The following is a 21,671-nucleotide window of genomic DNA, read 5'->3' as shown; positions in this document are numbered from 1 at the left end:
CCACACCCACTTAATTTTTCTATTTTTAGTAGAGAGGGGTCTCACTCTTGCTCAGGCTGGTCTAGAACTCCTGAGCTCAAGCAATCCTCCCGCTTCTGCCTCCTATAGTGCTTAGGATTACAGGTGTGGGCCACCACACCTGGCCCTGAATTCTTTAAAAGAAAAAAAAAAAATCTGGTGTCTGTACAAACAACCTATTTGTCTTCAAAATATGTGTGAGATGTAAAGATTTTCCTGTCTTATCCTAGAAAAGGGGTTCTTAATCTGGGCTCTGTAGACTTAGGGCAGTGTTTGCCACAAAGTGGGCCGCAGAATCACAGGTGTGCTTATAAAAGCACACACTCCATACACTCCTTCAGCCCCTCCTCTAAGCTGGTTCAGTAGGTCTGGGATGAACCCTGCAGTTTGAATTATAACAAGCAGTCTTACCTGATTCTTCTGCAAACAAAGTTTCATAATTACTGCTCCAGGCAAGCCATGGTTTGGATCTGATGGAAATTGTAAACTTCTGAAATTGAATAATTTTTTTAGGGTATAGATTATTCATTTTTTGCGGAATAGGCTCTATAAATCTCTCATTGAGATTCACAGAGAGAACCATGACTCAAAAAGGATTAAGTCATGGTCCCAGCTCTGCCTCTTATGAGTCTCTTTGGATTTTAATTAAATTCTTAGTTTTCTTTTAGCCTAATGAGGGCATTTTATACATGAGGTAATTTTTTTTTTTTTTGTATTGTGGCTTTCTAATCTACCATTTCTTTGCTTCATTTTCAGTAAAATGAATTTTAATCCCCTTGTAATTAAAATTTTTTGTACTGAAACATGCTGTTGCCCAGAACTACTTTGTACAAATACTAATTCCTAACATTTATTTAATGAGAACAACGATGCGCCAGTTATTTTACCCAGTGCAGTACATAGGATATTATGCTAAGTAAAATCAGCCAGACACAGAAAGAGAACTACTGTGTGATCTTACTTACATGTGGAATCTAAAAAAGTTAAATTCAGGTGGTGGCTGTCACCTATAATCCCAACACTTTGGGAGGCAGAGGTGGGAGGATCCCTTGAGCCCAGGAGTTGAGACCAGCCGGGGCAACATATTGAGACCCCCATCTCTACAAAAAATTAAAAAAATAGCCAGATGTGGTGGGCGCACACTTGTAGTCCTAGCTACTTGGGAGGCTGAGGCAAGAGCATTGCTTGAGCCCAGGAGTTCAAAACTGTAGTGAGCAATGATCATGCCACATTCCAGCCTGGGTGACAGAGTGAGACTGTCTCCAAGGGGGTAAAGAAAAGTCCAATCCATAGAAGCTGAGTACCAGGGATGGGGGTAGGGAGAGTGGGAGATGTTCGTCAAAGGGTATAAAGTTTCAGTTATGTACACTGAATAGATTCTAGAGATATAATGTACAGGATGGGGGCTGTAGCTAATAATACTATTTGTATACTTGAAATTTGTTAAGAGAGATCTTAAGTGTTCTCACCACATACACACAAAGGTAACCATATGAAAAGATATACATGTTAATTAGCTTGACTGTAATGACCAGTTCATTTTGTATATGTGTATCAAAACATGCTGTTCACCTTAAATATATACACTTTCAATTTAAAAATTCTTTTAAATAAATGAAAGGTGATGGTTCTGTGGTACCTTTGGATTATTATGAATGATGTCTGAGGATAGCCTTTTTTAGAGATTCTGATTTTGAGTTTTTATATTATTTCTTTTCAGATCAAAGAGAGTGCATCACAAACAAGGGATGTTCTCAAACAGCATTTTAATGATTTAAAGGGAACCCTTGGGAAGCTCCTGGATGAGCGATTGGTGACCCTTTTGCAGGAAGTGGATACTATTGAACAGGAGACCATTAAACCACTAGATGACTGTCAGAAGCTCATAGAACACGGAGTTAACACTGCAGAGGACTTAGTCCGAGAAGGTGGGAGTCCAGAGAGCCTGTTAATTGTGGTTCATTCAGATTGACACTTTGCTGATTTCTCAGGGTACCACAGGCTTCTTGCTGTCTGTGGGGTATTTAGGATGTTCCTACCTTGAGATAGTTTGAAATATAGGATGAAAGATGTATAGTATGTTATCCCAGGGTAAGTCTAATCGAAGTGTTAGTTATAATCATTTACAAAACAAGAAGGAGTAAATGATTTTTCTCAAATGGTTCTGTTATAATAATATCTCGTTCACTGTTAACATAACAATTTTAACATCGTTTTAAGTCTGTTCAAACATTTTTCAGAATGTTCATGGTTTACAGATTTAATTTCATTGTTCTTTTTAGAAGGTTAAAAATGTAATTGGTGTTTATTCCTGAAATTGTTATATTTTTGTCTTTAGCCAGTTATTTTGGTTGAGTCATGCCCTGCTACCCTCCTTTCTTCATGTCTGCCTTACTTCCTTCAGCAGGCGAGTAGGTCTTTGTCAGGCACGTAAAATAAAGAGGTAACAGTTCTGCTCTTTGGGGTTTACAGCCCAGTGGGAGAGACACACATGCTGAGAGAGATCTATCTAAGACCTTACTGGAGCACAGAGGAGGAGTTGCTTAACTGGGTCTGGAAAAAGTGTAGGATAGCTTTCTGTAGGATTTGTACGGAGGCTTAAAGAAATTCATCAAGCAGACAAAAGAAAAAGAGGAGGTAACAGCATAATTCCAAGCAGAAGTAACGTCATGAGTGGAGTGTGGCATATTCAAGAATGAATCTACTGAAGCATTTTAAGTAGCAGAGTTACATGATCAGATTTACTTTTTTTTCCTTTTTTTTAAATGACCCCGCCTATAGTTTAAAGACTCTATTAGAGATTGTAAACCTGGAGAAAAAAGAGACTGATTAGAAAGTTGTGGCAGTAATGCAGGTGGGAAATGGTAAAAGCAGTGGAAGGTGATGATGAGGCAGTGCTGGTTTTAAGAGATTTTTTTGGAAATAGAATTATTGATGATTTTTATTGATCAGTGACTATTGATTATTAGTGATTACCTGGATATAGGATAGAGGGGAAAAGGAAGGATTTACGATGACCAAAACCAGGCTGGTTTTGGGTGACCAAGTGAATGGTGGTGCCATTACTGACACTAGGAAATGAAGGAGGAGGGAAGGGCCTTAGTGGGTGGTTTGGCATTTGGCTTGGGCATGTTGAGGTTGAGGTGCTTAATGTGGAAATATGGGGATGAGTCTTAGGAGAGAGATCATACCTGGAGGCCAAGAGAGGTAGCTCACGCCTGTAATCCTAGCACTCTGGGAGGCCAAGGCAGGAGGATTGCTTGAGCTCAGGAGTTCGAGACCAGCCTGAGAAAGAGCGAGACCCTCATCTCTGTTATATAAAAAATATGTATATATGAATGTAAAGTTATTTTTTTCCCCTAGAAACAGACTGACAGGGGAAAAAAAAGAAATAAAAAGTAATTTTTTATACATATAATAAAGAGATCATACCTGGAGATGTGCAAGTGGCAGTTGAATGGCATGTACATCAAATCTGAATCCATGGGAGTAAGTAGAATCTTCAAGAGATATCATATAATCTGAGAAGAGCAGGTGGCAGGGAGGAGAACACTAAGGGATGCCGACACTGAAGGGGCTATTGGGGAAAAGGAGCCAGGAAAGGAGCCTGAATACCATCCATTCTGCAGAGTGAATGCTGTTAGGATAAAAAGTGTGGGTGACTCACAAGTCTGTCACTCCACCTGGAAATTAAATCCCCTTTTGTCCCACTTAGAATATGGCACTAGTGTTATCTTTACATGCTAATTACATTTTTGTCTTACCTTCAATGAGAAGTGTTTGTTTACCACTGACCACAACAGTGCCTTTGAGAAAATTCCTTTTAGCAGCACCACAGAATGTCTTTCCCTGGAGGCTTTGCATTTGGAAACAAACCAAGAAGCAGTTCAGCACAGGTCAGGAGTATACACCCATCACCCTGAGGACTGACCATTTGGTTTTGTTTTAGAAAAGAAATCCTATGAGGCACATACATGTTTGTTATAGCATTTGATGCTTGAATTTTCTTATACTTCAGAATTATTTTTAATTTCAAACTCTTCCCTCCCCCTCCTCCCAAGGGATAAAAAACTTTTTTATGGAATTTTGAAGATTTTTAGGCAATGTTTAATATGTTTCTGTTTTTCTTTTGGTGAAGAAGGTCATATGATCCCAAAAAACTTAAGTCCAGGGCACTTGCAGATGGAAAAGAGTTCTGGCAGCATTCTTAGGGCTGAGGAGGGACATAGAAGTTGGTCATTTTCATATGCCTCTATCTAGCATTTCCTTTTTATCGTTCTGTTGAATAATTTCTAATCTAATGTATGATATTCTTTTAGGAAAACAGAAGTGCATCATTTGGTTTTTTGAAGACTGTAGGCCCTATTGCTCCTGTCAGGGTAGCATTTTGTACTGGCTCCTATTAGAGTTGATAAAGATTCTGTAGGAAGGCTGGGAAAAAGTCCCTGGACCTTCTGCTTTGCCTAAAATTGGTTGACAAATGAGATTTCCTCTTTTAGAGCAGAATTCATCTCTGGCAAAATGTTGTAGTTGTGTATCCCTTTTCCTCTAGGCTTAACCTTAGAATCACTTCTAAAATAGTTTCTATTTTTTGGGAATTTGACTATGCCACCAGTTAACATTTGTTTGCAAGAAAACCAGAGACCCACCTGGACGTGAGTTGTGTGGATTACTTTATAATGTGACTGCTTTTCACTCTACTAGTTCTCTTATTCTTGGTTGTAGGTGAGATCGCCATACTTGGTGGTGTAGGAGAACAAAATGAAAAACTGTGGAGCTTTACCAAAAAGGCCTCACACATTCAACTGGACAGGTAATAGAGTTTTTGCCTTTTGGACTTACTTTTAAGCATTTAAACTATGTCTTTTTGTTTGTTTGCTTGTTTATTTTGTTTTTTGGTTTTTTGCCTGTTTTCTCTGTTAAAGATTCTGATTAAGGGAGATGGAGGATATATTTTTCAAGGTTTCACTGCCCATTACCACTATTACTAGTATGAAATAGTTGTGATTGCAGTCTTTGCTATAGTATTACTACAGATTTTCTTCAATTCCAATGTATAAGACAGTTGTTAAATTTTAGAAATTCTGAACATGTCATTGAAATTGAGTCATATTTCAGTAAAGCAGATCTTTTGGTATAAGCTTGACAGTTGTGATTCTACCAATTTTCTGTCTTGCTTATATTTATTTGAGAAGAGGATCTTTATGGAACGCCTTGCAAAAGCCCTCACTGCCGTGAGAATCACTTACTGGGCTTCAGGATCCTTCAAGCATGTGACTGCTCTAAAATAGTCCTTGTATCTTTAACTCTCAGTTAAAAGTCTCATAAACTGAGCTTTGTTTCCTCAGCTTACCAGAAGTGCCTTTATTGGTTGATGTGCCTTGTTTATCTGCTCAATTGGATGACTCAGTTCTTAACATAGTGAAAGACCACATTTTTAAGCATGGAACAGTAGCATCTCGCCCACCAGTACAGATAGAAGAACTAATAGAGAAACCTGGAGGCATCATAGTACGATGGTGTAAGGTATGTAATTCAGAATTGTAGAAGTGGCTTGCACATTACGGATTTGATATTTTGGGGCCTTTAAAATTTTTTCATTAATTACCTCTAGAATATTTTCTTCTCTCCTCAAAGAAAAATCCCTTTTGCTTTACAATTAAAATAAAGTCACAGGGAACATGAACTGAGGTAGCTCTTCCAGTTTGAGATACAGCTTTGAAGGTACTTTTTAAAATCTCTGTATCACAACATTTTTCCCCATCACATATTTCCCAAACTTACCTCAGTGAATTAAGGATTTCTTTTTTTTTTTTTTTTTTGAGACTGAGTCTCACTCTTGCTGGGTCTAGAGTGCTATGACATGAGCCTAGCTCACAGCAACCTCAAACTCCTGGGCTCAAGCAATTCTCCTGCCCCAGCCTCCCGAGTAACTGACGCGTGCTACCACACCCAGCTAATTTTTTGTTTCTGTTGGATCTGTACTCTATTGGGTAATACCAAACACTTCCCAAAATGATTGTATCAATTTAGCCTTCTGCCAGCAGTGTGTCTGTTAATCCATGTCTTTATTTATTTATTTTTTTGGGACAGAGGCTCATTCTGTCACCCCAGGTAGAATGCATTGGCATCATCGTAGTTCACTGCAACCTCAAACTCCTGGGCTCAGCAGCCCTCCTGGCTCAGCCTTACAAGTAGCTGGGACTACAGGTGTGCACCAAGATGCCCAGATAATTTTTCTGTTTTTAATAGGGACAGGGTCTCGCTTGTGCTTGGGTTGGTCTCAAACTCCTGGGCTTTAAGTAGTCCTCCCTCCTCGGCCTACCAGAGTGCTAGGATTACTGGTGTGAGCCATCATACCTGGCCTTAATCCACATTGTGAAACTTTATACTTTTGCCAAAATGGTATTGCATTGTGGTTTTAGATTGCATTTTTCCATATTACAAATGAGGTTGTATATTTATATGTTTTCTTTGGCTATTTACATTTCTTTCTTTCTTTTTTTTTTTTTTGAGACAGTCTCGCTCTGTCACCCTGCCTACAGTGCAGTGGTGTCATCACAGCTCACTGCAATCTCAAACTCCTAGGGTCAAGTGATTCTCCTGCCTCAGCCTCCAAAGTAGCTGGGACTACAGTTGTGTGCCACTACACCTGATTCATTTTTTTCTATTTTTTATAGAGATGGGGTCTTGTTCTTGCTCAGGATGGTCTTGAACTCCTGGCTTCAAGCAGTCCCCTGCCATGGCCTCCCAGGGTGCTAGGATTACAGGTGTGAGCCACCATGCCTGGCTATATATTTCTTATTCTGTAGAATTCTCATCCATGTCTTTTGCCCATTTTTTTGGGAGGGGTAGGGGGTCTCTCAAGTAAAAACCAGAAAACCTGATAGACAAATTCTAAAAGAACTGTAACTTTTTGCCCATTTTATATCTGGTAGTTTGTTTCCTGTTAATTTTTAGGAGTCTTTTATATAACATGGATATTAATTTTCTCAGTTATATGAATGATGTATAGTTGTGGGATTCTTATCCTTGAATTTTGAATGTTTTATCTTTGGTATTGATTAGAAAACATGCCATTTCTTCAAAGGAAGCAGAATTTTTTATATTACATTGGGAAGTATAGAATACATGGTTCAGTAAAGAAAAGAAGGGAAATAGTGATGGCATATTTCCTATGGCCTTCCTGAAAATAGCCCATATTCAGCTTGTTGGCCTGTATGCTTGGTTTAAAATGCTCCCATTCAACATTTTTAAGCAGTAATGCTGAGAGAAGTCAGTTTTGCCTAACGTACAGCCTTTTTCCTTAGGTGGATGACGACTTTACAGCCCAAGATTACAGGCTCCAGTTCCGTAAATGTACTTCAAATCATTTTGAGGACGTATATGTAGGTTCGGAAACTGAATTCATAGTATTGCACATAGACCCCAATGTTGATTATCAGTTCAGAGTCTGTGCTCGAGGAGATGGCCGCCAGGAGTGGAGTCCATGGAGCGTCCCCCAGATAGGGCATTCCACGTTGGTGCCTCATGGTATGCTGTTTCCTTCTCACTCCCAAAGCTTAACTGTATATTAGAACACTTGTGTTCTGTGCTAAGGACCATATACTGACAACCTTTTTTCTAGAGCAAAATCCTGAATTGATGAGAACAACACGGAGCATGTCTTTTACTCATATTACTTCATTTGATTTTGTTTTCATCAGTTCTTATATTCAGAGTCCAATAATAATGCTAGACTGGATTTTTAGCATCACCTCAAACCAAAGATTGAAAATATTGCATAGTATACTGATTTTCCAAACCCTCAAGAAGTATCTGGAGGCCGGGCGCAGTGGCTTGCGCCTGTAATCCTAGCACTCTGGGAGGCCGAGGTGGGAGGATCGCTCGAGGTCAGGAGTTCGAGACCAGCCTGAGCAAGAGCGAGACCCTGTCTCTACTAAAAAAAAAAAAAAAAAAATAGAAAGAAATTATCTGGACAACTAAAAAAAATATATATATATATATATGTATGTATATATAAAAATTTGCCGGGCATGGTGGCGCATGCCTGTAGTCCCAGCTACTCGGGAGGCTGAGGCAGAAGGATTGCGTAAGCCCAGGAGTTTGAGGTTGCTGTGAGCTAGGCTAACGCCATGGCACTCTAGCCTGGGCAACAGAGCGAGACTCTGTCTCAGAAAAAAAAAAAAAGAGAGAAGAAGAAGAAGTATCTGGAGAGAGGCATTTTGTTAAAAGTCTTGTGATTTGAAATTAGTCTCTTTCCTGCATTACTATTTTAGAAGATGTAGATTCATTTATTAATTCTTAATTGCGATGGAATAAGCTTGAACCATGGTTTTATTAGATAGGAGGTAACACTTATTTGATTTTCCGTGCCAGAATTGTGTAGGAATATACTAAGATCTTTTTTTGTAATTTGTGGGACTGACCATGATACCCTGTTACTGAATTTTTTAGTTTATTGAACTTGCCAATGAGCCCTAAAAGTAGTCTCTTCCACTTCCAGGTTTTATTTAATGTGTCTGTATTGAAGATAATTCCTCAAAAGATTATAATAATTTTCAATATCTTTGCTTTTTAAAAAGAGTGGACAACTGGTTTTGAGGGGTACAGTCTGAGCAGTCGAAGAAATATAGCACTCCGGAATGATTCTGAATCCTCAGGTGTTCTCTACTCCCGTGCTCCAACTTATTTCTGTGGGCAGACGTTGACATTCAGGCAAGTAGATATTAAGACATCTGTCATGCCTTGGTAGTACAATGAAGTGCATAGAGCATGCATGAGCTTGGAATTCAAAATATCTTCAGTTTATTCCATCATTTATAGGCAGTGTTACTTTGGGAAGGTTTCTTTATTTCTCTCTGCTTCAGTTTTCTCATCTGTATTCAAAGGGTTATTATGTAGATTAACTGAGAAATGTATATAAAATGCTTGATAATATGTTTATGTCTCTTTTCCTCTTGGTAAATAGAAGTAAATAGAATCTTTCTCAAAAGTTAATTTTAAGGCCAGGCACAGTGGCTCACACCTGTAATCTGAGCACTCTGGGAGGCCGAGGCAGGAGGATCACTTGAGGTCAGGAGTTTGAGACCAGCCTGAGCAAGAGTGAGACCCCGTCTCTACTAAAAATAGAAAGAAATTAGCTGGACAACTAAAAATATATAGAAAAAAATTAGCCGGGCATGGTGGTGCATGCCTGTAGTCCCAGCTACTTGGGAGTCTGAGACAGAAGGATTGCTTGAGCCCAGGAGTTTGAGGTTGCTGTGAGCATGGCTGACGCCATGGCACTCTAGCCCGGGCAACAGAGTGAGACTCTGTCTCAAAAAAAAAAAAATCCAGAGGCCAAGAATTATTTCCTTTGTGAATCAATAAGAGCAAGTTTCTGTGAGAGACAACTTATCAGTGTAAACATATTATATATATATATATATACAGATACACAAATACACACACTTCTCTCTAAAAACTAAAAGTTAGTCTGCATCTCCTACCACCAATTAATTTATTCATTTTCTGTTTCTTCCCTTTTTTTTTTTTTGTTAGAGACACAGTCTTGCTCTGTCACCCAGGCTAGTGTACTGTGGTGTGATCATAGCTCACTATAACCTCCAACTCCTGGGCTTACACAGTCCTCTCACTTTAGCCTCCTGAGTAGCTAGCACACAGGCATGTGCTACCACCCTCGGCGAATTTTTAAATTTTTTGTATTGGTGGGCGGTCTTGCCATGTTGCCCAAGCTGGTCTTGAACTCCTGGGCTCAGGCGATCCTCCCAACTCAGCCTCCCAAAGTGCTGGGATTACAGGCATGAGCCAGTGCACTTGGCCCATTTCATTTTGTATTAGAAAATTATCCTTTTGCCTGTTTTTATGTTATCCAAAATGTATTCTCTTTGGTCATGTTTCTAAATAGCTCTTCCTAGAAACCAAAGCCCAGTTTCGATTTAGAAAAGTAAAGGTTACCTGATTTTCACCATATTTACCTTAGTGTAGGAAACTCTCCTGCAAATATGTCTTGAGGTGATGGGATTTTATGTGAAATCTTGTCCCAGGTTCCTCTAGTTCTCAGTCCCTTGTTGCATAAGGCATGGAGAGTATCTGAAAGTTTTATCTAAGCCACTGTTGCCATGTTCCCTTCCAGCTAAATAATTTGAACTGTCAACAGTTGTTAGGATATACTGGTTTATGCTTTGTCTCATTTTTGACATCTCCTCTCACCCCTTAATGAAGAAAGAATGATTTAAGCAGAAAAATAACGACAGAGCGAGAAAAAATGAGACTCATACCTAAAATCTATTTATTCCCCAAGTAATCATGAGTTTTCTATACTAACATACCTCTTCTCTGCTTATGTCCCTTGTTTATAGAAATACTTTAGTGAATCTCCTGAGAACAAGGTACTTCTATTATGACAGAATGCCTGATTTGATAGATTGAAGCCAGATATATCAGACTATGATAATAATGATAATGATAATCGCAGTTAATATTTAAACAGTATTTACTATGTGCCCTGTACCACTGTAGGCATTTTGCTTATATTATCTCTTGATTCTCACAATAACCCAGTGAGATAGATGTAGCTATCCATTTTAGGGATGAGGAAACTGAGGCCACAGAAGTTGTTATTTACCCAGCGTCACCACAGCTAGTAAATGCCAAAGCTAAGATTTAAATCCAGGCAGTCCGAAAAAAATTTTTTTCCTTAGGGCCATGGTGTTTTATTATGAAAATAGAATAAAAATTTTGAAAAAAATAAAATAAATCCAGGCAGTCTGACTCTATAGTCTGTGCACTTAACCACTGGTCTATATTGCTTCTCATTTGTCTTTTTCATGGGAGAGAAAACATGGTTCAGATTAGTGTTGAAGTCTACAGTTTCTGTGCTATCCTTAGCTCTTTTCTTTCTTATATGACCTTTTTTTGCTGGTAACAGTGATCCCTACCACTTGATCCTGATGTTCTCTTGCTTTTAAAATTCTTTCTCTGCAGACGTAGGAGAATGTCTGATAGATTGCATAGTTAGGTTTATTTCTTAAATCATTCCGTAAATATTTATTAAAACATTGGAAATTACACAAATTGATTGAAACTCACTTCTTACCATCTGTCAACCATTACCTGACACTTAGTAGGCCTCAATATACTGTTAGTTTCTCCGTCTTCTCCCAAAGATGTGTGACTGGGCCCCGGTTGGCTCAGTGATTAATGGAAACTCAGTTAAGCTCAGTATTATCTTAGGCAGACTTTTGCGTTTTTGTCATTTTTTTCTTTCAGTGTGGAAGGAAAATATTTTCTCCCCTTTTTCAAAGGAATTTCAGGCATCAGCAATTAAGTCAGAAGATGTAAACTGGAGAGGGAAGTCCATGCATAAGTGGGGGGTGGGGCAGATGGGCTTACTTGAATAAAGATAAATTTTATTCAGTTTTGTGAGGGTGCTTACAGGCCTAGTAGTTAGAAGGGACACTATACTCTTGTAGGCACCACTCTATTGTTTTGCCCAGGATGTCCTTGCTGAAGTTTCTGGAAGGCTTATTACTGCTGCTGAAACCAGAGAAATCTGTGCTACTGGCTAGAACTTAGTCTTTAGAGCCCACTCTCATTTGGTGCCCAGGTCTACTAGCAGCCCTCTCCTTCCAGGCTTCTCTCTGACCACCTGTCTGAACATTCCTGTTCTCTCTTTTCTTGCTTCTAAGATTTCCTGATCTTATTATTTTTTTCTTTTTCATGGAACGCTTCACAAATTTGTGTGTCATCCTTGCTCAGGAGCCATGCTAATCTTCTCTGTATCATTCCAATTTTAGTATATGTGTGCTGAAGCGAGCACATCTTATTTTTTTAACCATATTTTTACTTTCTTGTCTCCACCCCCTTTTTTCTGTAAAACAGCTTCATTTCCTCTGGATGCATAACAGCCTTCCTTAATCCTAGTAGCCTAGGAGGTAGGTTGTCACTATCTTCTTTTACAAATGAAGAAACAAAAGCACAGAGAGAGATGAAGTGATTTGTCAGGATTCAAATCCTGGCAGTCTAGCTTCAAAGTCTGGGCTCTTAACCACTGTGCTACCTGCCTGTCATAGGTAACATGAGGTGTTAAATCAAGGGGAGAATAAGGTTAGCTATTTTTTATTAACTTTTTTCTTCAAAGAAGATAAAAAAAAATTGATGTTCCAATCATATATTGTTATAACAAACCACCCCAAAACTTAGGGCTTAAAATAATTGTAGTAATTTACTTGGCTCAGGAAACTGCAATTTGGGCAGAGCTTGGTGAGGACAGCTTACCTCTATTTCGTGTTGTGTTAGGTGGGGTCGTTCAACTAGAGATGACTAGTCTTCTACTAGTCAACTTCCAAGATGGCTATCTTACATGGCTGGTAAATTGGTTCTGGTTCTTTGTTCTTCTTCACGGGCTGCTTGGGCTTCCACACGGTGTGGTAACCAGGACCCAAGAATGAGCATCTTAAGAAATGGGAAGTGGAAGATACCAGTTTCTTAAGGCCTGGGATTGGAAACTGACATAGTATCACTTCTACTATATTCTACTGTTTAGAATGGAGTCACAGAGTCCAAGTCTCAGGGACATAAACCCTACTTTTTGATGGAAGGCATATCAAAGAAATCGGGGGCTATATCTTAGAACTGCCATGATTGATAGCTTTTAGAAAGAGATCAGTCACTTGAGATAATGTGAATTTGGGTTTAATGCTTGCCTTTGGTTTAGCATTAACTTCACATCTTTTCTGAATGAATTTAAGCTTGAGGAGATCTTTTTCTGGATAGGGCTGATCTCTGCCATTACCAAGTGTATCTTCAATTGTTAATTGTTAGCTCCTTATGTTTAAAAAACTCTAGTCTAGGCCGGGCGCGGTGGCTCACGCCTGTAATCCTAGCACGCTGGGAGGCCGAGGTGGGCGGATCGTTTGAGCTCAGGAGTTCGAGACCAGCCTGAGCAAGAGCGAGACCCCATCTCTACTAAAAATAGAAAGAAATTATATGGACAGCTAAAAAATATATATAGAAAAAATTAGCCGGGCATGGTAGTGCATGCCTGTAGTCCCAGCTACTCGGGAGGCTGAGACAGGAGGATCGCTTGAGCTCAGGAGTTTGAGGTTGCTGTGAGCTAGGCTGACGCCACGGCACTCACTCTAGCCTGGGCAACAGAGTGAGACTCTGTCTCAAAAAAAAGATTTTAAAAAACTCTAGTCTAATTTAATTTCCTGCACAACCCCAACAGGACATAGTCTCTACCAGGATTAATACGTTAATTTGTTTTTAACTCTGATCTTTGAAATCTTGTCAGTTCCTTCATGTATTGAGACAAAATGCACAATCCCAGGGAGAATATGGCCTGGCTGTGGCTTTATATTTTGCTAAAGTGATCCCCCCAAGGGATACAGTGTGTAGTTCTTTCACGTTGAAGCTCGGCTCTTGTTACAGGCGTGGCCAGACGAGTTTTCCCCACAGACCCTTCATTATCGACTTGGGTGAGATAAGCCAGCTGGTTTCCTACGTAGATCTCTAGGGTTCCATACCCTGGCTCTTAGATTGTTTGTAGAGGGAGGATTACATGAAGTCGTGAAGGTATTTCTGCTTTGGGATATTCACATATAAGGACTATTCCTCTCAGATAACCTAAAAACATTTCTTAGAATTTTTTCTTCTGTATCTCTCCATCTGAAAACTACTTTCTAAACTGTTAAGGACAGTTCTCCTGATTATCTTCAGTCTTTTTTCTTTGAATGAAGCTGATCATTTCATTCAACCCTATTCCACTCAGATGGTATTTACAATACTTGGTATTGTAAGGAATGTAAATTTTAAGAAAAAACAAAAGCAGAACCTTCACCTCAATGTCAAACAAACGGTTTATAAATTAATGTAAGAAAAATCCAGACTGCTGTGGAGGAGGGAAAGGTTATTTCTAGATGAGGGATTGCTGAAATCCTTACCTCAAGTAGAGCTGGAAAGGACAGTTCAGGTGGGGCAAACAAGCAAGAACCAAAGATATGGAGGTAGAAAAAATACGAAGAACAGCAAGTACTGAGTCTGGGTGGGGTTACTAGAGACAGGGAATATAGTCAGAGAAAATCCCAGAAAAATAGGATGTTCTTTTAGACAGTGTGATATTATATATATGTATTTTTTTTTTCCATGGTTCCTGGCTCATAACTTCCATAATTCTTGTTATAATGTTGGGGTGCTTTAGGCCTCAAGAGATAGAATCAATCTCTCTCTCTCTCTTTCTCTCTCTCTGACCTTCTCCTTTCCTCCTTTCACCTGCTCAAGGCGGGACTCTAATCTGACTGTGGGTCAGAAGACCCTCATTCTAGAGAGGGTCCTGCCCCATATTCTGGAGGAAGGAATGCTGCACAGAAAGGCCAGGAAGAATCTGAACAGACAGGACTTGCTTTTTTCTTTTTCTTTAATCTCTTAATGCAGTGATTCACATGAACAGATGTTCTTACATTAAGTCTTGTTTGCATTATTTGGATAAACCTTACATGATTGTATTTCTTTACATATATATATATTTTTTGCTGGTTTGAATTTGCTAATATTTTAATTGATTTGTAAAATCTATATTCATAAAGGAAATTATCCTAAAATTTTCCTTTTTTCAAACTATATTTTTATATTTTGTGTGTTTATGATAGCCTCATAAAATAAAAAAAATTATGTGGTAAATTCTCTCTTCCTTCAAGGTTTTATAAAGCAGTCTGGATCAAGTGACTTTGCCGGGGCGGGGACAATTTTTTCACTTTTTAAAATTTTACAGGCCAGGCATGGTGGCTCATGCCTGTAATCCCAGCACTTTGGGAGGCTGAGGTAGGGGCATCACTTGAGCCCAGGATTTTGAGAGCAGCCTGGGTAACATAGTGAGACCCCATCTCTATATTTTATTTTATTTATTTATTTATTTATTTTGAGACAGAGTCTCACTCTGTTGCCCGGGCTAGAGTGCCGTGGCATCAGCCTAGCTCACAGCAACCTCAAACTACTGGGCTCAAGCAATCCTTCTGCCTCCGCCTCCCAAGTAGCTGGGACTACCGGCATGTGCCACCATGCCTGGCTAACTTTTTCTATATATTTTTAGTTGTCCAGCTGATTTCTTTTTATTTTTTAGTAGAGACGGGGGTCTTGCTCTTACTCAGGCTGGTCTCGAATTCCTGAGCTCAAACGATCCTCCTGCCTCGGCCTCCCAGAGTGCTAGGATTACAGGCGTGAGCCACCATGCCCGACCCTGCCTATTTATGTCTTTGAATTGAAAGTGAGTCTACTATAGACAGCATAGAGTAGATCGCTGTTTTTTAATCTATTCAGCCACTCCTTGTTTTTTGACTGGTGAGTTTAATTCATTTAAATTTAAAGTAATTCTTGATAGGGAAGAACTTACAATTGTCATTTTGTTTATTGTTTCCAGACTATAAGCTATAATCTTTATGTTTCTTCTTTTCCTCTCTTGCTATCATTTTGTTTCATTGATTTTTTTTCAATCAGACATGCTTTGATTCCTCTGTCATTTTCTCTTTCTTTCTTTCTTTCTTTCTTTCTTTCTTTCTTTCTTTCTTTCTTTTTCTTTTCTCTCTCTCTTTGTCTCTCTCTGTTTCTGTTTCTCTCTTTCTTTCTTTCTCTCTCTCTTTCTTTCTTTCTTTTTTTTTGTTATTTAGATTTTATTTCATAATCATAAACTTAACTCTGCAATCCAGCTAGATGTAGAGGGGAATAAGGAAAATACAGAACCCAAAGAACTGCAGCAAGAGCACAAAGATTACAGGATATTGCGAGCAAATGGGGTAGAGGGGTGCTCTCCTGAGCTATAGAAGGAATGGTCTGGTGGTTAAGATAAAACATTTAAGTCAAATTTATTAGAGTTGTCCACAGTCAGCAATGGTGATCTTCTTGCTGGTCTTGCCATTCCTGGACCCAAAGCGCTCCATGGCTTCCACAATATTCATGCCCTCTTTCACCTTGCCAAGGACCACATGCTTGCCATCCAACCACTCAGTCTTGGCAGTGCAGATGAAAAACTGGGAACCGTTTGTGTTGGGTCCAGCATTTGCCATGGACAAGATGCCAGGACCCGTATGCTTCAGGATGAAGTTCTCATCATCAAATTTCTCCCCGTAGGTAGACTTGCCACCAGTGCCATTATGGCGTGTGAAGTCACCACCCTGGCACATAAACCCTGGAATAATTCTGTGAAAGCAGGAACCCTTATAGCCAAATCCTTTCTCTCCAGTGCTCAGAACACAAAAGTTTTCTGCGGTCTTTGGAACTTTGTCTGCAAACAGCTCAAATGAGACGCGGCCCAAGGGCTCGCCATCGATGGCGGTATCAAAGAACACAGTGGGGTTGACCATGGTTAGTAGCAGGAGACTCTGAGAAGCAGTAGCGTCTGCAAAGCCTCTTTTTCTTTCTCTCTCCCTCTCCCTCTTTCTCTCTCCTCTCTCTCTCTCCCTCTCCTCTTTCTCCTCACTCCTCTCTCTCTCTCCCTCTCCTCTTTCTCCTCTCTCCTCTCTCTCTCTCTCCCCTTCCTTATTTTCTTCTCCTTTTTTCTTTTTTTTTTTTTGAGACAGTGTCTTGCTTTCTTGCTTTGTCACCCAGGCTAGTGTAGGGGCGTCATCATAGCTCACAGCAACCTCAATCTCCTGGGCTCAAGGGATCCTCCTGCCTCAGCCCCAAGCATAGCTGGGACTACAGGCATACGCCACCACACCTGGCTGATTTTTCTCCTTTTTGTTGAGACAGGATCTCGCTCTTGTTCAGGCTAGTCTGGACCTCCTGACTTCCAGCAATCTTTCCACCTTGGTCTCCTACCAAAATGCTAAGATTACAGACATGAGCCACCACCATAGCTGGCCCGTTTATCATTTTCTTTTGTGTATCTTCTATACATATTTTCTTTCTGGTTACCATGGCACTTACTTAAGACATCTTTTGATTATAATAATCTGTTTTAAGCTGTTAACAATTTAATGTGGCCGGGCATGGTGGCTCACACCTGTAATCCTAGCACTCTGGGAGGCCGAGGGGGGAGGATCACTTGAGGTCAGGAGTTCAAGACCAGCCTGAGCAAGAGCGAGACCCTGTCTCTACTAAAAATAGAAAAAATTAGCTGGGCAACTAAAAATAGGAAAAGTTAGCTGGGCATGGTGGTGCGTATCTGTTGTCCCAGCTACTCAAGAGGCTGAGGCAGGAGGATTGCTTGAGCCCAGGAGTTTGAGGTTGCTGTGAGCTAAGCTGATGCCACGGCACTCTAGCCTGGGCAACAGAGTGAGACTCTGTCTCAAAAAAAAAAAAAAACCAAAAACTTAATGTCAGTCACATATAAATATACTTTTACTTTTCTCTCACACACACATACTTTATGTTATCAGTGTCTCGAATTACATCTTTTTATATGGTGAATACTTTTATATTTGTATACTTAGTTATTTTTTATACTTTTAGCTTCTATATCAGAATTAAAGCTGTAAGATAAATCTAATGGTGATAAACTTCCTCAGTTTTTGTTTACCTGGGAAAGACTTTATTTCCCCTATGTTTTTTCCTCAGTTTTTGTTTACCTGGGAAAGACTTTATTTCCCCTATGTTTTTGAAAGGCAGTGTTGCTAGACATAATATTCTTGGTTGGCAGTATTTTTTCTTTCAGCACTTTATATTGTCCCATTCTCTTCTGCCCTGCAAGATTTCTGCTAAGAAATCTGCTGACAGTCTTACAGTTGTTTCCTTGTATGTGATAAGTTGCTTTTTTCCTTCTTGCTTTCAGAATTCTTTATCTTTGACTTTTGACAATTTTGGTTATACTGTTTCTCAGTGTGGATTTCTTTGGTTTATCTGGTTGAAGTCCGTTGGCTTCTTCAGTCTAGATATACATTTCCTTCCCCAGATTTGGGAAGTTTTCAGCCATTATATTTTCAAATAAACATTCTGTTCCTTTCTCTTTCTCTCTCTCTTCTCCTTTTGGGACTTTCATAATATGTAAATTGGTCTATTTATGGTGTCCCATAAGTCCCTTATGCTTTCTTTAGTCTTTTCCATTCTTCTTGCTTATTTTTTTGGAGACAAAGTCTTGCTATGTCACTGTGGTTAGAGTGCAGTGGTGTCATTATAGCTCCCTGCAACCTCGAACTCCTGGGCTCAAGTGATCCTCTTGCCTCAGCCCTCCCCCCCGCCCCCAGTAGCCGTGAATATACGTGTGTAACATGATGCTCATCTAATTTTTCTCTTCTTAGTAGAGATGGGGTCTCACTCTTGCTCAGGCTGGTCTTGAACTCCTGAGTCTCTTTCCTCCTAGAGTGCTAGGATTACAGGTGTGAGCCACCACAGCCAGCTGTTCTTTCTTATTGTTCCTCTGACTGTATAATTTCAAATAACCTGTCTTTGGGTTTATTGAGCCTTTTGCTTGATTAAGTCTGCTTTTGAAACCCTTTAGTGAATTTTTCAGTGCTGCTATTATATTCTTCAGCTCCCAAAGCTCTTTTTCGTCCTTTTTTTATATTTTCAGTCTTTCTGTTGATGTTCTTACTTTGTTCATACATTATTTTCTTAAATTCTCATAGTGTGTCTTTATGAGTTACTTTGAATATGTTGTTAGGTAATTTATATACCTCTGTTTCTTTAGGATTGGTTTATGGAGGTTTATTTTGATCTTTTGTTTGATTCATGTTTCTGTGTTTCTTCATATATCTTGTAACTCTGTGACTGCATCTGTACATTTGAAAAAATAGCAACTTCTCCCAGTCTTCATGGGCTAGCAACGTACAGGGGGAAATCGTATTCAATCAGTGTCACAAATGAGCCCAGCTAGATATTTTGGGGACCTCTGAAACCGTTTTGGCCAATACAATTTCTCTAGACCTCTGCCTGTATTTTCTCTGTTACAGAGGCTTGCTCGTTCCTTTTTCAGGAACTCGTAATTTCCGGCTCCCTCTGGTGTCTGTCTGCAGCACTGCAAGTTCTCTGGTTCTACGGCAGCAAGCCATCCCCCGACTGTCTAGTTTTCAGTGGCCTCCAGGCATCCAAAGTATGCCAGTTCCCCACATCAGGCGAGCAGCCTTCTGAAAACCAGGAGAGCCTGATGCACATTCTGTTTCTCTCCCTCCCTCCTGAGACTGAAACTTCAAGTTGTGCCCTTCTCCCGATGTCAAGTCATGCTGCCCCCAGCAAGCTGCTCTCCACTGTCCTTTGTTCTCAGCAGCCCCCAGGCATCCAAAGTATGTTGCTTCCATCAGCACTCCAAGTGAGACAAGACAGAAGCCAGTCTCTCAGGCAGTCCTCTGAAGAGCCAGAACACTAGATGCACACTATGCTCTTCTGCTCTTCTTCCCTCCAGAGGGAGAAGTCATAAGCTGGAATGTTCTAGCCTGACACTGAGCTGTACTGGTGTGAGGGAGGGGCTGATGGAAATAAAGTTAAATTTTTCTTACCCATTTCAACTTGCTGTGCTTGGCTTTGTGCTCACCTGGGGTATTGCAGCTTCTTAACTGGATTGTGGAATTTTCATAAAGGTATTTTGTTCTGTATATCATTGTTAAGTCGGTGTTTCTGTGGGAGAACAAGGCCTGAGAATTCCTATTCTCCCGTCTTGTTGGCATCACACTCTTCCCCATATTTTGTTAGCCTGTTGGCTCAGAGGTGAAATGACTTCAGAAACCCACCACATATTTGTTATGATCCTGCATGTTTGCCACTTTACAATGAAAGACATTTTGAGGCCACATTGAATATAAATAATCATCTTTTGGAAAAGCCACATTTAGTTCCACACTTTTTTCGTTTGTTTTTTTGTCTTTGCAAAGTCTGGCTTTTTTGGAATGGAGACAAAGTTGAGTCTGGTAATGGGGATATAGGTCGACCTTTATACTTAAAATTCCAATTTCTAGAGTACATTATGTAGTGACAGATTTGAAACTAAAATTCAAAGAGAAAGGCCTAAGCTTTCACATACGAAGTTCTCCAAGCAAAATAGTGTGTTCATAACCATAATGTTCTTTTAGGACTATAATGTCTATTTTTAAATTCTTTACATACTTGATAAATAGTAATCAAATCATTGCAGACTCTCATATTCAAGGTTTAGTTGTTAACAGTAACAGTCACATTAATTATGTCAAATATGATAAATTTGCTATGTGTCTGGAATCAGAACATAAAATAGAAATGTTCTGTTATAGCTGTAAATGGTTAAGAATATATAGACTCTAGAATCAGAATGCCTGGGTTTGGGTCCTGGTTCCACCAGTCATCAGGCAGGTGATCAGGGTCAAGTTATTTAGCCATTTTTAATCTTATTTTTTCTTTTTTGTCTCATTCTCCTCACCTGTAAAATGGGTATGATGATAATAGCACCTACTTCATATTTTGTGAGAACTGGATGAGATTATTTATAGATATACAAAATATTTAGAACAGTACCTAGAATATAGTAAGTGATCAACCCTTGTTAGCTATTATTATCTAGAAAAGAACAATTGTGATAAGATTGCTTTTTTTTTAAGCTAGTAGCTGTTAGGTATCATGTTATATTTTTAAAAGATGAAATGATCTTTCTATTTCATTGACAGAGTTGAAACTGTGGGACAGCCAGACAGAAGAGACAGCATAGGAGTGTGTGCAGAAAAACAGAACGGATATGAGTCTCTGCAGCGGGATCAGGCTGTGTGCATTAGTACCAATGGTAAGAGATAAATAACTCTCATTCTCCTTGAAATATAGGAATTACTGTAGTAAGATAGGAATCTGTCCCAATGTCACACGTTTATAGTAAGAGATGAGAGTGTTTAGATCTTAATGATGTAATTTATTTTGCTACCATGAGCCAGCATTGTCCTACAGCAAATCATTTAACCTATATCTCTAGTACTCTTTGGTGCCTTATTCCATGGTAACCACACTTTTCAAAATCACTACTAAGACATGTTAATATTTTGTGGTGTAGGGTCAAGCATTAGGTAGAACAAGATTCTTGTTTATTCTATATAAAACAATCTTGTTATTTCACAGGATGTCATTTTATGTTGGTATCAGGTTTCTTTTGATGCTCTTGATAAGGGAAACTCATAGTCTCTATTGGAAAAGAGTAGTACCCTCAACCAGAACTCCAAAATGTGATTAAGGTTTTAGCTTTTTCTCCTGCCATGGGGATGAGGGTTAATTAACATATTTAAATGCATTATCTATGTCCTGTTGGCATTCCAAAATGTTTTTTAAAATATGAATTAGGAAATTAGTTGTGTTACCAGTAAGAGAAGCTATTTCTATTCTCTTAGCTATTGCTCACATGTAAATGACTCTTTAACATTTTAGGTGCAGTTTTTGTAAATGGAAAAGAAATGACTAATCAGTTGCCTGCAGTTACTTCTGGATCCACTGTAACATTTGATGTTGAAGCTGTGACTCTAGGAACCACCAATAATAATGAAGGTGGAAACTTCAAGCTTCGAGTAACTATTAGCTCGAATAACAGAGAAGTGGTTTTTGATTGGTTACTTGATCAATCTTGTGGTTCTCTTTACTTTGGATGCTCATTTTTCTATCCTGGATGGAAAGTGTTAGTGTTTTAGACTTTTGGACGCTTGGCTTTGTTTTCAGGGTGGAATTTAGCTGTCCTCAGACCAGTTTAGTTGTAACCAATAAAAAAATAGTTTATT

General features: G+C 39.3%; 1 protein-coding gene, 2 non-coding genes and 1 pseudogene across 3 annotated transcripts in view; 1 reads left to right on the top strand and 3 right to left on the bottom strand.

Annotated features, from left to right (window-relative positions):
* CRLF3 (cytokine receptor like factor 3) overlaps positions 1-21,671 on the top strand; it is a 32,801-nt gene extending 11,130 nt beyond the window's left edge. The window contains exons 2-8 of the mRNA XM_069482280.1: positions 1,739-1,946; positions 4,744-4,831; positions 5,367-5,544; positions 7,329-7,551; positions 8,604-8,736; positions 20,586-20,698; positions 21,328-21,671. Coding sequence (XP_069338381.1) covers positions 1,739-1,946; positions 4,744-4,831; positions 5,367-5,544; positions 7,329-7,551; positions 8,604-8,736; positions 20,586-20,698; positions 21,328-21,584 — 1,200 coding nt within the window. The 3' untranslated portion in view covers positions 21,585-21,671. The remainder of the gene's footprint in view (positions 1-1,738; positions 1,947-4,743; positions 4,832-5,366; positions 5,545-7,328; positions 7,552-8,603; positions 8,737-20,585; positions 20,699-21,327) is intronic.
* LOC138392748 (U7 small nuclear RNA) lies at positions 6,873-6,935 on the bottom strand. Its single transcript, XR_011235026.1, has one exon. It is a non-coding gene; the product is annotated as a U7 small nuclear RNA (small nuclear RNA).
* Positions 11,737-11,842, bottom strand: LOC138392707 (U6 spliceosomal RNA). Its single transcript, XR_011234992.1, has one exon. It is a non-coding gene; the product is annotated as a U6 spliceosomal RNA (small nuclear RNA).
* On the bottom strand, positions 15,702-16,409 carry LOC138391347 (peptidyl-prolyl cis-trans isomerase A pseudogene; annotated as a pseudogene).

The sequence above is a fragment of the Eulemur rufifrons genome, chromosome 9, assembly GCF_041146395.1.
Source record: "Eulemur rufifrons isolate Redbay chromosome 9, OSU_ERuf_1, whole genome shotgun sequence".
NCBI lineage: Eukaryota > Metazoa > Chordata > Mammalia > Primates > Lemuridae > Eulemur > Eulemur rufifrons.
Note: the sequence above shows the minus strand (reverse complement) of the source record. Positions and strands in the feature narration are given on the sequence as shown.